The sequence below is a fragment of the Patella vulgata genome, chromosome 4, assembly GCF_932274485.2.
Source record: "Patella vulgata chromosome 4, xgPatVulg1.2, whole genome shotgun sequence".
In the NCBI taxonomy this organism is placed as follows: domain Eukaryota; kingdom Metazoa; phylum Mollusca; class Gastropoda; family Patellidae; genus Patella; species Patella vulgata.
The window spans coordinates 57,212,624-57,228,811 of record NC_065882.2 but is presented as its reverse complement, the minus strand read 5'-3'; the positions used below and the strand labels follow the sequence as shown (position 1 = coordinate 57,228,811).

General features: G+C 34.6%; 2 protein-coding genes across 2 annotated transcripts; one reads left to right on the top strand and one right to left on the bottom strand.

The window, feature by feature from the left end:
• Positions 1 to 338: 338 nt before the first annotated feature.
• LOC126819672 (m7GpppN-mRNA hydrolase) lies at positions 339 to 10,764 on the bottom strand. Its single transcript, XM_050547838.2, has 9 exons — positions 10,594 to 10,764; positions 7,860 to 8,011; positions 6,788 to 6,915; positions 5,037 to 5,135; positions 4,592 to 4,744; positions 3,215 to 3,327; positions 2,539 to 2,806; positions 1,573 to 1,654; positions 339 to 907 (listed from the first exon to the last, which is right to left on the bottom strand). Exons 1-9 carry the CDS (start codon positions 10,671 to 10,673, stop codon positions 786 to 788), a joined length of 1,197 nt encoding a protein of 398 aa, XP_050403795.2. The 5' UTR covers positions 10,674 to 10,764; the 3' UTR covers positions 339 to 785.
• A 253-nt stretch (positions 10,765 to 11,017) lies between these two features.
• LOC126817068 (neugrin) lies at positions 11,018 to 15,259 on the top strand. The gene is made up of 2 exons (XM_050543854.2): positions 11,018 to 11,315; positions 14,460 to 15,259. Exons 1-2 carry the CDS (start codon positions 11,026 to 11,028, stop codon positions 15,190 to 15,192), a joined length of 1,023 nt encoding a protein of 340 aa, XP_050399811.2. The 5' UTR covers positions 11,018 to 11,025; the 3' UTR covers positions 15,193 to 15,259.
• The last annotated feature ends 929 nt before the right edge of the window (positions 15,260 to 16,188 follow it).

The window sequence follows — 16,188 nt, the reverse complement described above, 5'->3', positions numbered from 1 at the left end:
AGAATGTAAGTGTCACCCTCGATGTCGACTGCTAAAAAATAATACTTTTAGTCATACGGCAAAGTCGACGAACCTTGTTCTGGCTTTCGCTATTGTTAATCCAATCCAAATACTTCTTGGCATTTTTAAAAAATGTAACCACCATTCAAAACATAATCATAAGTAGTGACTCAATGACTCGCACGTCCTGACATGGCCTGTTTTATGTTGAAAATTGATACCAATTGGCAATTTATAAACCCGTTATTAGCTACGGTTATTCGAATAACAAAAAGTCCTAACCGTAGGAGCACTAATTCTTACATGCTACACAAATTGTAAAGTAAAATAGGTCAAAATATTAATCAAACTTCTTTAATATAAAAAGACCACATTTTTATAACAAATCTCTGCTAATTTGATCTATTTGTGTCAAAAAGTTCTTATTGTTTGTAGATGTACCATGTACTCAATTCTTTCACTGGAAGCATTGGCTATTTGTTGTAGTCCAATTCTTAAACGAAAAATCTAAACACTGATTCAATCTTGAGTTAAAATCTTAGAACAACTTTGATAGAATCTAATGTATATGTCCATACATTAAAACACAGGCTGCATTAAATAGAAACATAACTATCAGTAGATCTAATTACTTGTGATTATCATGGAAAACTGTCCAAGTATATTTCGCCATTTATGCAACCAATAAGTCTCTGCTTATTTATACCATAGTCTATTGTCAACATTTTCACATATCACTTTCTCTTATAATGAAATTTTGATCACAGTAATTTCCAAGTACTGTATTAAGGTATACAGGCCAAAAGTGAATCAGCATCCAGTCTAAAGTTCAACCATGACTCAGAATTTAATTTATCCTTTTGATGAGATTTTCTGTGCCTTTCTTTTGGGTTGGGATGTGTGTTACCTAAAAAGACCAATATAATGTTATTAAATATAATGCAACTAATTATTCGGTCTTACCTTTATGTGAAAACAATAAACTGGTAATATACATATTTAAATATAATAATTCATTTAACTTATATAGTGCCAAAATCCAACTGGAATGTAAATAGTAATGATATATGGTTGTGGTTAAAACAATATGAAACAAATATATAATCAATTAAAAACCTTCAAAAATAATTCAGTTTTAACAATACCGAAACTTTTCGTTTATTGATAATTTATTCCAAACATGAGGGGTAAATGATTCACAAAATAAAGATTTAGATGTTGGGGTGTTCAGTAGATGCTTGTTTGAGGAATGATGCCAACAGCAGGGTTCATAAGTTGACATTTAGTGACAAAAAAATTAAGCAAGGAAACTTGAAATCACCTTTGATATGGAAAAGGACGCTAGCTTTAACATTGGTGTAATAAGAGAAGGGGTTAATGACAGGATTCTTGCTAATAAATATTACCAAATTAATAATGTTATTTAATAGATGTTATTTTGAAGGTTTATAATAAAAGTGAAAATACATACATTTATTTATCAATAGATATGGTCAAATGACTCAAATCACTCCCAAAAGTCAAATGACTCAAATCACTCCCAAAAGTTTAACTGTAAGTATGTGTACTTACTGTTATTGATATTAGTTGTGTCAAACTGATTGTTTAGATTTCTACGAGTGTTTTGATTTCCATTGATAGTACCATCTCTGTTCTGGAAAAAATATTAATAGCGTGGGGATAAACAAAACGATGCAAAGCTGATTTTCATTTAAGGGGCATTATGGGAGATTAGATAAAGAGTTGATAGTTCTCGCTATAATAGTTAAAAAAATAGATACAGTAAAGAGGATATGCTGAAAATATCAAATTGCTCCACTCTGAACCAAGATATTAGCGATTGAATTTTAGGCCTAGCCTCGATCATCATTACTAAAGTTGGTACGATAAAAAACACAGTCTTGATTATCCATTTTGACGTTAAATCATCCATCACAAAATGTATTCAAATCCAGTAAAAATCGCAGGCCAGCAATGGCATTGAGAGTTGATTATGGTCTGGATACGTTAATTAATGTCTAATTAATAATTTAGATAACATTTCAGGCCTAAAAGAAGACCTGCAATAGACAGATTTAGCTCTTGCATAATGTATGTTTAAATAGCACAAATTCCACATTCCTACTGGTATGGACATATTTAAAGGTCATTTCATCCCTCCCATCACAATAAGAATTAAGAACTCCAAGCAAGATAATCAGCATTCCTCAGTCAAATACAAGCAAAGTTATAGAGTTCCAAATTGTTTATCTCTGCAAGACATTCATCTACTAAATTGACAGACAGACGGAACTATTTTAGTAGTCAACCTTGTTTTTAATACTTATCTTTTATCAAGATGCAGTCAAGTGTCTCGGTATAACACGATTTAATGACAAAAACTAGGCTTCCATTTCAATATATAATTTTACAACAAATAACAAATCAAAATAATATACTTAGAAAAAAAATTAAAATTTACTATTTCTTAGGGTTATAAATATTCACACACAGAACATATATGTGTACAAAATACATAACTGTTTGATAAGCACTCACCAGTATTTGAAATTGCTGTCGATTTTGTCTAGGTGACTGAGTTGGTTGCTGTCTAGGTACACCAGAAAATAAATTTTGAAGAACTGAGTCTTCTTGTCCGCTATCTTTACGATTTGGTAAAAATTCTAACAGTTCATTCATATTTTGTTGAGCAAAGCGTTTCTGTCTTTGTCTATGTTCAGCAGTATCTTGATTTTTTCTTTGTTTTGATTTTATTCCTTCCGTCACTGCATCACCAGTATTACTGGCAATCCACTTTCGTAAAGGCCTACATCAGATATAAACGCATACAGTAACAGACCAAACATTCAATTATAAGTAATACTTTGGATTTGAAACAATGCATATTATTATGTCAAATCAAGGACCGTATAATATCAGATGGACATACAACACCCCTCATGGTCTTTAGAATTATGTGCTGCGAAAAAAGAAGTCCTGACAATCATGACTAGTAAAGAATTGCATCCCCTTATGTCCAGTAATTATTTGCACGTTTCTAATTGACAAAAATTATAGGGGGGCAGGGAGTACATGCTAATTAGACATTGATGTGAACCCCAAATCTGCTATACCTATATGCTTCCAAATTTATTTGGATTTGTCCCCCTATGTATTGTGGAGTACAGAGCATTATGAACACATTCATGTTCATTTTTGAAATACAATAACTTACTTTACGAAAGGTATGACCATAAAGAAATTATTAGGATTCATTGATAATTGTGTACGACATGTCTGATCTCTTTTATTAGAAGGTAGAGCATCCACTGGAAACCACTGCATACTCTAAAATAAAATCAGTAAAAACATATAAATTTATTGGTACATACTTGCTGGTAATACTGGAGACAAATAATCTTCTTAGGTATTGAATATTTTAAGTTTAACTGAATTTGGCAGACACAGAATATATGCCAACCAGCAGCTTTTTGAATTGGACTTTCAAGTTTTCAGGGGCAAATATAACTGTGCAAAAAATTGATGACCAGAAAGAGTATTTTACAAGTTTTAGGTGACAGGGGCAGTAACCTGAGATAAATTGCTGCACAATGCTGAATTTCGACAGGGACCCTCCTTAGAACTAGATGAACAATCAAAGCAAGTTTGAGAAAGAACATTCTGCAATTGAATTATCTCAATCCCAAAAATAGTGCCAATCAATTGAAAAGCGAGATTTTGGGTAAAACGCATACGCTGAGTGCATAAGAAAATATCTCAACCAGAGAGAGAGAGAGAGAAATGGGGTTTAACGTCCACTCGACACAAACTAGGTCATTTCGGGACTAACATATGGTTTAATTTTATTTACATAATTCGCTTGCGCGTAGGGGTCATTCGCAGTGGGAGGAAACCGGAGGACCCGGAGAAAACCCACGAGGTTGGACAGGCGACCCTACTCCTTGCCACGTACAACCGGGGATTCGAAACCACGCCAGTTGACTCAATGACAGACTTTATGATACAGCGCGCGCACGCTAACCATTCAGCCATCCAACCCCCCTATATCTCAACCAACCATCACAATTCTACTCACACTAGCTCAGATGTTGTGACTGACAGAACTGTTACAGGACTGAATTCCAATTCTGTCAATTCAGAACATTCTGGAATCTGAACTAAAAATCTAGCATCCCCAAAGTTTGGGTGACCAGGGCAGTAACTGAATTTCAATTGAGTTCCTCCTTCAACATTCTGGGCAAGTTTTGTAGTAAAAAGATCAAAACCTGACCTGTAGAGTGTGTGCATATAAAAGTTAATGTTGAAAACAATAGTGTACCAGTGCATAGTAATAGTATTTAAAACATTCTCTTAAGCAATATATTTTCACAAGTGGTTGACTTGCAGTTGATATCCCAAAGGTGGGGAGATAACTCTTCCACTTACCTGTTATCTCCCCTTAGACCACAACTTGTAAAGCTAGCAGAAATTTATTCAACCTCTCAATATACAGTCATTCTAAATATGCACTATGTTATCTACAAGGATTAATATCTTTTTACAAATCTCCCATCTATAAGTATTACTAAACATGTTGTAAACATCAACATACCTTTATTTCTTTTCTTGTTTTGGGCTGGAAATGAGTATCTAAAGGCACGCCTGGTACAATATATAGTCTGTTTAATTGTCCATTCATATGAGTTTCTAAGAAGACATTTTTATCAACAAGCTTACTTATATCTAATCCAGTCTCTTCCATTACCTGTACAAGAAATAGGTAAGCATATAATCGATCAACAAGGACTTTAAGAACAAAATAAACTCATTTAATAAATACCGGATATCATATTAAAACATTTAATAACAGATTTTAAAGCTTTTCATAGTAGCATGTGTATATTCCATCAGTCTTATCATGAAATTAAGCACTGTTAATAGCCTTCCACCATGTGACAGGGTGGCAGGAACAATTGACATTGTTGTGTTGTGTAAAACCTGTATATTCTGTTTCTGATTGACAAATTTTATCAACAGGGGTACTTTTCATTACCTACCTCTCGACTGGCACAATCATGTGGAGCCTCTGCAGCATTTACTTTACCCTTAGGGAATCCCCAACTTGATTTAACCCACCATCCTTGAACCAGCAAACACTGAAATAGAATATTAACATCTATACTTACATGCAAGGAGTCATTTGAGTACTCAATCTGTGAGCAATATTATTTTGTTATTGAGGACCACTTTTGGTATGGCCATTAATGTTTGGATAAAGTTCCAAAATATTTGATGTAATACCCCTCTACTGGTAGTAGTACTGAACACAGAATTCTTCTTTGGAGTTACTTTAGACTCAGAAATATGACTGAGTAACATAGTCTACCTCCTGTACCAGCAATAACCATACCTTTTTTTAAAAGTATGCACAAAACAACCAACGTCTGCTAGGCAGGATACGCCCATATTTTGCAAGAGATGGATAGAGAACAAGCTAAACAAAAAAAGATTTTTCATATAATCAAAGGCCATAATTTAAGAAGTTATGATCCGATATGCACGAATATCGAAAGGAACCAAGATCTTTGGGTTATAAATATGTATATCAAGTTTTATCAAAATCAGATCAAAATTGTGACCTCTAGCGGGTCCAGAACCTTGATATACCATACATTTACACTATTTGCGTTCAAGGGGTGTCCATTTTGTCCATCAATTTTGGTCCGATTTTCACGAAATTTGAACTAAAGCATCATTACAGTGTAACGGTGATATATTCAAACGTTTTTTTAAATCGGATAATAATTGTGACCTCTTGAGGGACCACAAGCTAAAAACTTGATTTTTCGTACAATCAGGGGCCATTATTCAGGTAGTTACGATCTGATATGCGCAAATATCGAAAGGAACCAAGATCCTTGGGGTTATAAAAATGCATTTTAAGTTTCAGCAAAATCAGATGAAAATTGTGACCTCTAGAGTGTCCACAAGCTAAAAACATGGGCCATAATCCATGAAGTTATGGTCCAATATATTCCAATATCGAATAAAAATTGTGATTTGTATAGTGTCCACAAATAATTGATGTATATTCCCCTGTTTTTATTCATTCTATACTTAATAAAAACATGGTAATGCACAGACTTTTTCTATTTTTCTTTCGTGTTCTCTTATCTAGTGACGGTCAATTCTTTTTATGAATTGTCAGATCTCACAGTCTCACACAACAACTTTTGGTCTTCGAAGGAATTATTAGTGAGCAGAAATTCGCCCATGTACAATGTATCTGTTATCACTCATCACTTCAGTCAGTTATACAGAGGGATAACTCGTGTTTTCCTTTTGCGTTCGTCACTTCAGATTGTTGAAACCTTTATTACGCATCTATCGTAGCAATAATCTATGTTAAAATTATATTTGGAACGTGTTTAACCAGTTCTATCACATCTGTGATAATGACTGACACCAATATTGTTCTTTAAAGGAGTCAGGAACAATACCAGATCGGAGGCTCGAATTGATTACTTTAGTAATTGCAGTAAAAAGGTTATCAGTACATTGTACTAAAATTGTTGTAGGAAAAAGACTTGATATCATACAGGTTAGACATCTACATACAAACCTGTGTCCTGTATAATACATAAATTTCATTTGAAGCCAAATGGTTTTACAACAAATTTACTGCATATATTGAAACTTATAATTTCTCCTTGAAATTTAACACACTTGCTTATAATGACACTTTTAGAAGTTATGCATCACTCCTTGCCTACCCAATTTTGTAATTCGACAACTTTGGACTACTTACAAATTTAATTTCAGGATCTAGAATGATAGCACCATAGGTAGGAACACTCAGTTTGTATGCTTTCCATTCAGCCAATTTCTTTTCCACTTCCTCTTGGGTGCCTGTTAGTACAGGGCAATGTTTGAATAGTTCTCGGTGTTAAGGAAATTTGTCTATACACTTCATACATGTGACCTACACATTTAACTATTTTGAAATAATGGTTCCAACAATCATACATATTCCTGAAGCAATGTTTTCAAGCATTATAAGCTCTTTAACCATTGCAGAAGCAATGTTTTCAAGCATTATCAGCTCCTTAATCATTACTAACTAAAGGTTCCAGTTCTCGTGATGGATCAGGAATAGACTGAACAAAAAAGCAGACATTCTTAATGAAGTGGGCTCATGTGCCCTGCGCATGTTGTTACAATTTGATATTGTCATCTCATGATTTCAACTTGCAGTTTCTGTGACTATACTGATATTGAACTACTGTGACTTGACCAACACTTTGTTTGAATGATGTATAACAGTTACAAAGTACTAAGAAAGAACAATGAATCCAATATTTTGATTAGTCTGCAAGTGAACTTGGCAGACTTGTGTGTACACATGGCTGATTTATCATTTTTTTTATCAAAGAGAAACCCTTGTTATCTCATCAGATATAATATTTATACATCACCTTAATATGATTTTATTTTTGAAATTAGTAGAATACAGTAACCATATATATATATAAAGATATATAAAAAGTTAAAGATAACAACTCTTAGATATTAAATACACAAAAATATAAAAGTTTTTGGAAAAAGATGTTTGTGGTGGTTGCAAATTTAGCGTTTTTCCCATGTACAACTAAAATCTAACTAGCAATATTAATGATTTATAATTAGAAGCCAATGAGGCATATTTTATTGACAAATATCGGCCAGCTTTAAATGCTAAATTGTAGTAGTTTCATTGCATATAGGCCTAGTTATTGTTGTCCGATTTGATATTCAAGTTATGTCCCTTCTTTGTACTACTGTGCGCTATAACGTCATACTTGTACATGTATTATCTAATAATAATAATACGTAAAGGATATTTTGTACTGAGAAATCTTTGATCCCACATGTACGTAACTCGGGTTGTTCTGCACAATAGAAATCTAAATAAAACCAATGAGCCAATTCTATCTGGAAAAATACTCGAATGGATTCCTGTCTCTCTTCTTCTGGCACATTTATGATGAATCGACTGCAAAAAATGAAGATCATGCTATGTAAATGTATATCACATCTTTTACGGTCACTACTGGACTTTGTATGTCTAAAAATCCTTTATTAAACTTTTGACATCAGTCAATATTTAATTTGAAATGAAATGAAATGGGGTTTAACGTCCTACTGTTCTGCTCCTATACTGGGCTAATGAAGACGGGCATACGCCATACAGTGTGTTATGAGGAAAATTTTGCCTGGGCAGCGGCACTATCGCCTACTCTTATATCGAATTCCAACTGCCAAGGGATCTTTTATGTGCATTCGAATGTTTACACGGGACCTTGGTTTTTCGTATCATCCAAATGACTAGACAGCTGTCCTTGTCAGGCCCTCCGTTCTGCACCACTGACAAGGGGAGACCACGCCGGAAAATCCCGATGAACTTTCTCGACAAATCAATATTTAATTTGAATGTAATAAGCCAATAGTTGGGAATCATGTTTCAACCCCCAAAAGTTGATCACATTAATGATAACAGCAGTCGCATTGCTTCTTTGAGTTTCATTAAATCTCATATATATACATGTATTGAATAAATATTGCTGGTTATAATGATAAAATGTTTCGCCTCTAGCGGGGTAAGGAAGACCTTATTTTCTCACTGAAATGTCTTGTTACATTATACAGGCATTCACAGGGACTGACAAGTGAGCATTTAGCCGTAAAAAAATCCCATCCCAGTAAAAATTACTAGAGGGGTTATTCAATGTCAAGAGGACCAAATTTCAGAAAGTTGGGAACATGACCCCCTACAAATTTAAAATAAAAAAAAAATGCATGTTTGTATATTGCCTTAAGCTAACAAATCCAAAATTATACCTCTCTAGGTCAAAAACTTGCTGAGATATGGCCATTTGAAATTAGGGTGCTGAAACGGATCATAAATTCAATAATTTTTTTCAGTTTTTTGGTTTCTTTTTATTAAACTCACATTTCTAAAAGGAGTAGAACTCTTCTACCTTTGTAATCCAAAACAACTCTTAGTGTAGATTATGAATTTAGCATCACATACAATGTGCGACACACACTGTGCCACAAGGTAGCAAAATGTGGAACAAATGAAGTATTCAATTTTTTTACAGGATTTCCACAGCCTCTGGCAAAGTCACTATTGTATACACAACCTCCAAATTTGTAAATCGGCCGAAAGTAGATTGATTTATGATACCATAGTGGCCAGTTGATTGTTTTACCAATCTGTTAAATTAAAGATCAATCAGCTAAAGCCGACAAAAAACAGCCGACTAAGATCCCTGGGTTAATGTCAGTTGGTCTTTTATCAATTTACTAAAGATTTGAGTCGTATAAAATTAACCCATTTTCTCCTTCAATTTTGGCCATGTGGGAGAGGGGGTATAATTCTGAAATAGGTAAAAGATAGGTTGCAAGGCAATGAAACATACGTCCACAGCAGCTAAATTGTCTGGGCAGTCAACAAGAGTTGTCGCATATTTTATCAGAAAACTATTAGGATTTGCTTGGTTTTTATAAAGTTCTTCCCCATGCTAATGTTAAGTATACAAAACTTATAATATCATGGATTTAGCTGTTCAAGTTATCAAAATTCATTGAAAATCAATATACCTGTTTGTCTCAAGACCTTAAACTCTGTGTATCAATCTGAAGTCAATTGGATGATATAAACTAGAGCGTCACAAGATTTTTCAAAGTGATCAAGGTCCATAACTTTGGCAGTAATTATCGGACGTCGTTGAAAATCAATAGGATTCTTCGTCTCGTGACCTCAAACAGTGCGTATAAATTTAAAGTCAATCGGATATAAACTTTAGCCTCTAGAACGTCCACAAATTTTTTGAAGTGATCAAGGACCATAACTCTGGCAGTAATTATCCGAAATCACTTAAAATTCAATAGGCCACACTGATCCGCAGTGAATATTTGATTGGCCGCGACAATCACTGATAAGGATGACATTGATGCGGCTTAATGAGCTAGAAATATTAACTTTTTTCCTGCGACAAATTAAATTCTAAAACATTTTTTGTATATATTGGAAAAATAAATAAAGGCGTTTGACGTATTTGTAGGTAAAAATTATTTCCGATTTAGTGTAAATGGGTATTAAATTGACTAAAATGCAGCATTCTCTCCGAAGCAGTTATGTCTTATGTAAACAATGCACGCGCCATTCAGCCAATGATTCACACCGCGTGCTGTGACAGCACATGTTAAGGCAGTCATCTATGACAGAGATATTATACGAGACTCGTAATTCTCTGTGAAACAGATTGTCAATAGGCTTCTTCGCCTCATGACCTTAAATGTATAAATTTAAAGTCACTTGCCATTGGATACTACATGTATCTTTCACCTCTAGAGCGCCATAAGATTTTATGAAGTGATCAAGGGCCATAACTCTGGCAGTAATTATTGGAAATCGCTGAAAATCAATAGACTTCTTCGACTCATAACCTTAAACACTGTGTAGGAATTTAAAGTCAATCGGATATTAACTTAATATGATATAATTCATATCGATGATCAGTTCTAAATTTTAAAATGGACCACTCTATCGAATAAATAAAGTATAAACACCTGCAAAGATCGTCGAGTACATAAGCAGGAATCGGATATGATGTACTGGTTGGTGTTGGGTTTTGTGGTTGGTTTTCCATTTTTAATAAAATTACAATTTCATCTCTTTATGACTTTTATTCCCGGATTGTTCGATTGTTCTTGTTTCTATTGACAGGAGAAGCTTTCAACCGGAAATAATCCAACATCATACTTTTTTTATGGACTTGGATCATTCATAATTTGAAATGCTTTCACAGTCACTATCGATATTGATGCCAATAAATCTGTTAAAAGACTACGCTTTTGTCTTTACGGAAAAATACAAAAATACAAATCAACTATGGGCATGTTGACGAGTCTGCTTTTCTGTTGTTACGCATTTGATTCTCAAGAATCCGTGCTCAATTTTTAGACGGCTCAAGAACCCGTAGCATTACCTCCCTTTGCAAAATGGGTTCTATTTTAAGGAATGTGTACCAAAAACTGGGATTTTCTGTAAATATATTACATAATTCAAATTTACATCATTATAAATGGATGCCAGTGCGTTATTTACGGGGCTCAAGCAGACCTGGTCAAATAAAAATCCTTCCTGAAAAACTAAATAAGCGTAATGCTGATAAATATGAATGGAACATGGTGGATGAAATCGAAGATGAACTTGAATTGGAATTCACAGAAGATCAAATAACATTGAATGAAAATCTGAGGGATCCTAATATTAAGAAACATGCTAAAAGGTATATATCATTATTACTTTGAAGTAGGACAATTTTCCTATATCTACCATTATTTCGAGAGGGGTCTACTCCTACTGGCACTAGCCCGTGGGTGCACTAATGCGCCGCTATAAAAAATACAATAAATATCTACTGAAGCTGTTAGGCCATGTTTTGTCATGGTCAAAGGTCACGGTCAGACAGGGAAGTCAAGAGTCAAAATATTGTTACTTGGGTATCAACAGAACGGTTTCAGAACATTTTTTTATATGAGCACACCATCACAATACTGTAAATATAACAAACCATTAGAACGATATTTCGAATATAGAAGATATTGATCAATCGAAACAACTACCAGGATTTGAAAAATGCAAGACATACATGGATATCACATAAATCCTGACATAACGAATGATAAAACCTAAATTCAAATACCTCAGATCGATGACGACTGTATATCTTGTCACTGTGAGTGCATTACATTTTAATGTCAGTGTGGGTGCATTATGTCATTGTCAGGGTGGGTGCCTCGTTACATTTCATTGTCAGGGTGGGTGCGTTGATAGATTTCATTGTCAGGGTGGGTGCGTTGTTACATTTCATTGTTAGGTTGGGTGCATTATGTCAGGGTGGGTGCCATTATGTCATTGTCAGGGTGAGTGTGTTATGTCATTGTCAGGGTGGTTGCATTTGTTGTGTCATTGTCAGAGTGGGTGCATTATATTCCTTGGTTAGGAGCTGCGTTAGTATTATTGTCAGAGTTCGTTATTTGTGTGCATTTACATGATGATCACCAGTCATAAAAATAAGAATAATAGTGAACTGGCGGACTAGTAAGCATTCGCCGTTATTTCAACTTATGCCACATTGTCATTTTTAATTTAGAATCGTAACGTTTTTGTCTCAAAATTCCCCCAGGAAATGCAATTTCCAAGCAAGTTTGGAAGTTGTAGCAAAGGGACGTAATTCGTTTATTGCACGAAATCGCTTACTTGGAAATTGCATTTTGAGGGCCATTTTTGAAACAAATGAGTTAAAATAATGGTAATTTGGTTACAAATTCCAAAGTTGATTGGAAATCACATTTTGACACAATTGTTACGATTTTAAATTAAAAATGCCAACAGTATATTATCGAACAGTGATAAATTACTATTATCTGAGTTGAAATAATGGTGGATCTGGGTTAATCATGCTACCGCTTTGGAATAAATAAAGTCCTCTGACAGTCTGACCATTCTTATTAAACTGCAATATGACAATACTGCTAATACCTGTAATACTCTACTCCCACATCTGTTCTAAGCCTTACATGAAGTTTGTCTAAGACTATTTTAGGGTCTTTACTTTCTATTTTTCACCGTAATGCTACGTTTGAATTGATCCGCCAATACAAGACTCAGGCTTCAAATTGCGGACCAATTCAAATATATTCTGTTTATGTTTTTCAATCACAAAATTCTACTTGACAATACTGTTGGATGATTTTAAATTTGTGTCAGGGAAATGATTCCTTTTGGTAAACAAAAAAGAATTACGGTAAAGAAAAGAAGGTAAGGATCCCAAAATACCTTTAGAACGGAGGTGGGATTGAGTGAAATTTTCATATTAGAGCTTAATAAGCACAGACCGCAGAAACGGTCCGAGTACTCTGTTCGTCCAGAGGCCATTCTGAAAGGAACTACTCCAACTTTAAATTTGATGTGTAATAATTAAGTCATAAACAAACGTCCGTGATGCAGGACTCCTGTAAATAAACCACATAAAGTCTAAAAATTATAGATCTAAGCCTCACAATAGTGCCTAGGCTACTATATCCAATATATCTCAGTATGCTGTTTGAGAAGTGACATTTTATGATTGTTTTATATGGAAGCCTATAACTACCATTCATAATTTCTACTTTTCGCATCTTCAGAACACGAGAGTCGAAAAGTTGAAAAGTAGAAGTTACGACAAAATGTGAGGCGACAAGACGGTATACAAGCCAAAATCAACTCGAAAATAGGAAATTAAGAAATAACACACCGCGATAATAGTGCCCCCCGTTTTTTCTTAATTTCTACTTTTCGACTTGCATTTTAGCTTGTATACCGTCTTGTCGGCTTTCGACTTAGTCATATTTTTGTATTTATTGATGTCAGTAAGAAGGCGCCAACACGCTATACAAGCCAAAATGTAACTCGAAAAGTAGAAATTAGGAAATTAACACACTGCGCTATTAGCGATCTATGATCTGTCGTACTGTCGACTTTTCTACTTTTCGCCTAGGAAGTTGTTGTAGTCTCTGCCTTCCAGGTCACATTTGAATACGCGCATACAGACATTTTTGTTAACGGGAATTGCGCGTATTCAAATGTGACCTGGAAGGCAGAGACTACAACAACTTAACTATTAACACACTGCGCTATTAGCGACCTATGATCTGTCGTACTGTCGACTTTTCGACTTTTCGAAAAGTCGACAGTACGACAGATCATAGGTCGCTAATAGCGCAGTGTGTTAATTTCCTAATTTCTACTTTTCGAGTTACATTTTGGCTTGTATAGCGTGTTGGCGCCTTCTTACTGACATCAATAAATACAAAAATATGACTAAGTCGAAAGTCGACAAGACGGTATACAAGCCAAAATGCAAGTCGAAAAGTAGAAATTAAGAAAAAACGGGGGGCGCTATTATCGCGGTGTGTTATTTCTTAATTTCCTATTTTCGAGTTGATTTTGGCTTGTATACCGTCTTGTCGCCTCACATTTTGTCGTAACTTCTACTTTTCGACTTTTCGACTTTCCTGTTCTGAAGAGGCAAAAAGTAGAAATTATGAATGGTAGTTATAGGCTTCCATAGTTTTAACACGTCATTTGTTATGTTACATAAATTAGAGCTATTGCATAAAAATAATAAAATCGCAGTCTTTAAAACTTTTATAAGAAAGGACTAGAGATATACCCACCCAAAAAAGGAAGGGTATCTTGAATATTCATGTGGTAACATGAATAGCTTGCTTCATTTTATTTTGTTTAATATGATTTCATAACTAGTTGCTTACAAAACACTGTATTGTCATGCCTTTTTTTTTCTTTTCTTTTTTAAATTTTATATTTTTTATTCCATTTGGTTGGCAAGAGAAATATTGCTTATATTATGTTTTTATTTTATTTGCAGAATTGATGAAAAAAACAGAAAACGGTTAAAATTTCAAATTTTAAAACATAAATATTTTAAAGGAGAAAAGGAAGAAAACCTTTTAACATGGAAGGCCAAAGATCAAATCCGATATTTACATAAAGAATATCCAGATGAATGGTCTATAAATAGATTAACCCAGGTTTTTCCGGTGTCAAGATATGGTGTCACCCAGATAGTAAAATCAAAATTTATTGGAGTTACAGAAGAACAAAAAGAGAGGCATGATAAAAAGGTGTTCAAAAATTGGATAGAAATAGCTGATAAAATGGAGGAAAGTGTGGTAAAAGACCAAAGACTGCAATTTATTTTTAATGCCGCTGGTAATGCTGATTTACCTTTCCCCAAGGAGGAAAGTGAAGAGAACAAAACTAATTTTTATGAATTCAGACCTACCCCTTTTTCTGACTTATTGAAAAAGTACCCCAAATACAATCAACAATTATCACTTACAAGAAAATCTTCACTGAAAAAAGAAAAAGAGAGAATAGACCCACAAGAACTATTAATATTTTGTTTTAAACCCAAAGATTCAAACTCTAAATTCAAGGATCAAAGTAAGTCAAATCCATCTGTGCAGAGTGAAAATTTGAATAATAATGTGACATTAAATATTGACATTCCTCAAAAATTACATAAAGACGGTCAAATATACCAAAAGGGTAAAACTGTTTATAATGATAAAGGAGAGTTTTTGTTCAAAATTCCATAATTTCTGACAGATAAGCCTATAAATGTATAATTAAGATACACTGTGCAATAAACTGTTTTTGTAAGTAGTTATTCACTTTATTGATTGATAATTCATCAATAGCTACTTGCTAGGTCTTGTTAACAATAAATGGACACTGCATCCATAATAATCCCCATTTATTCCCCTGCATAATATATATGGTCTGCTCATTGGTAGGGTGCCTCACGTACAAAAACAAGGGCCAGTGTATACCACGTACAGTTGGATATCGAAATAAGAGCAGACCATAGTGCTGGTGTCCAGACAATATTTCCCTCATAGCACACTGTATTGTGTATGTCCATCTTCATTAGCCAGGTTAGTGCAGAACAGTAAGATGTTTTCATTTCTATCACTCCAGTTAACTACAAATACCACATTTCATTTAAGGACAATAAGAGCACAGTTGTATATTCAGTGCAGGTGTGGTGGGGGTAATGGACCAATAAGAGTCTGACCTGGCCATTGTTTATGAAGCTGAATACATACGAGTAGGACACGACATGACTACGGTGACATAGGCTGTGCATGTTCCCAAATATCTATTATAGATAGTTTCACTTGTATTCATCTTCTATATGTACATGTAGAAATGAAATGAAATGGGGTTTAACGTCCCACTGTTCTGCTCCGAACTGGGCTAATGAAGACGGGCATACGCCATACAGTATGCTATGAGGGAAATGTTGTCCGGACAGCGGCACCACGGCCTACTCTTATTCTGAATTCCAACTGTCAAGGGATCTTTTACATGCACGTCAATGTGTACATAGGACCCCTGTTTTTCGTCGCATCTGAATGACTAGACAGCTGTCCTGTCAGGCCCTCCGTCCTGCATCACTGATCACTGACAAGGGAGAACCATGCCGGAAAATTTGGATGAACTTTCTCAGCCAATGCAGGGATCGAACACCTGACCTCCAGGTTAGCGAGCCAGCGTCTTACCCACTTAGCCACCATGCTCCCCCTAAGTAG

What these genes read in the sequence shown, in the direction of transcription:
- LOC126819672 (XM_050547838.2), bottom strand. Translation starts at nt 10,673, where the DNA reads ATGGAAAACCAACCACAAAACCCAACACCAACCAGTACATCATATCCG. An exon ending in AAACAAGAAAAGAAATAAAG is followed by an intron (nt 3,328 to 4,591) that starts GTATGTTGATGT and finishes ATTTTATTTTAG; the next exon opens with AGTATGCAGTGGTTTCCAGT. An exon ending in CACAACTAATATCAATAACA is followed by an intron (nt 908 to 1,572) that starts GTAAGTACACAT and finishes TGGTCTTTTTAG; the next exon opens with GTAACACACATCCCAACCCA.
- LOC126817068 (XM_050543854.2), top strand. Translation starts at nt 11,026, where the DNA reads ATGGGTTCTATTTTAAGGAATGTGTACCAAAAACTGGGATTTTCTGTA. An exon ending in ATTAAGAAACATGCTAAAAG is followed by an intron (nt 11,316 to 14,459) that starts GTATATATCATT and finishes TTTTATTTGCAG; the next exon opens with AATTGATGAAAAAAACAGAA.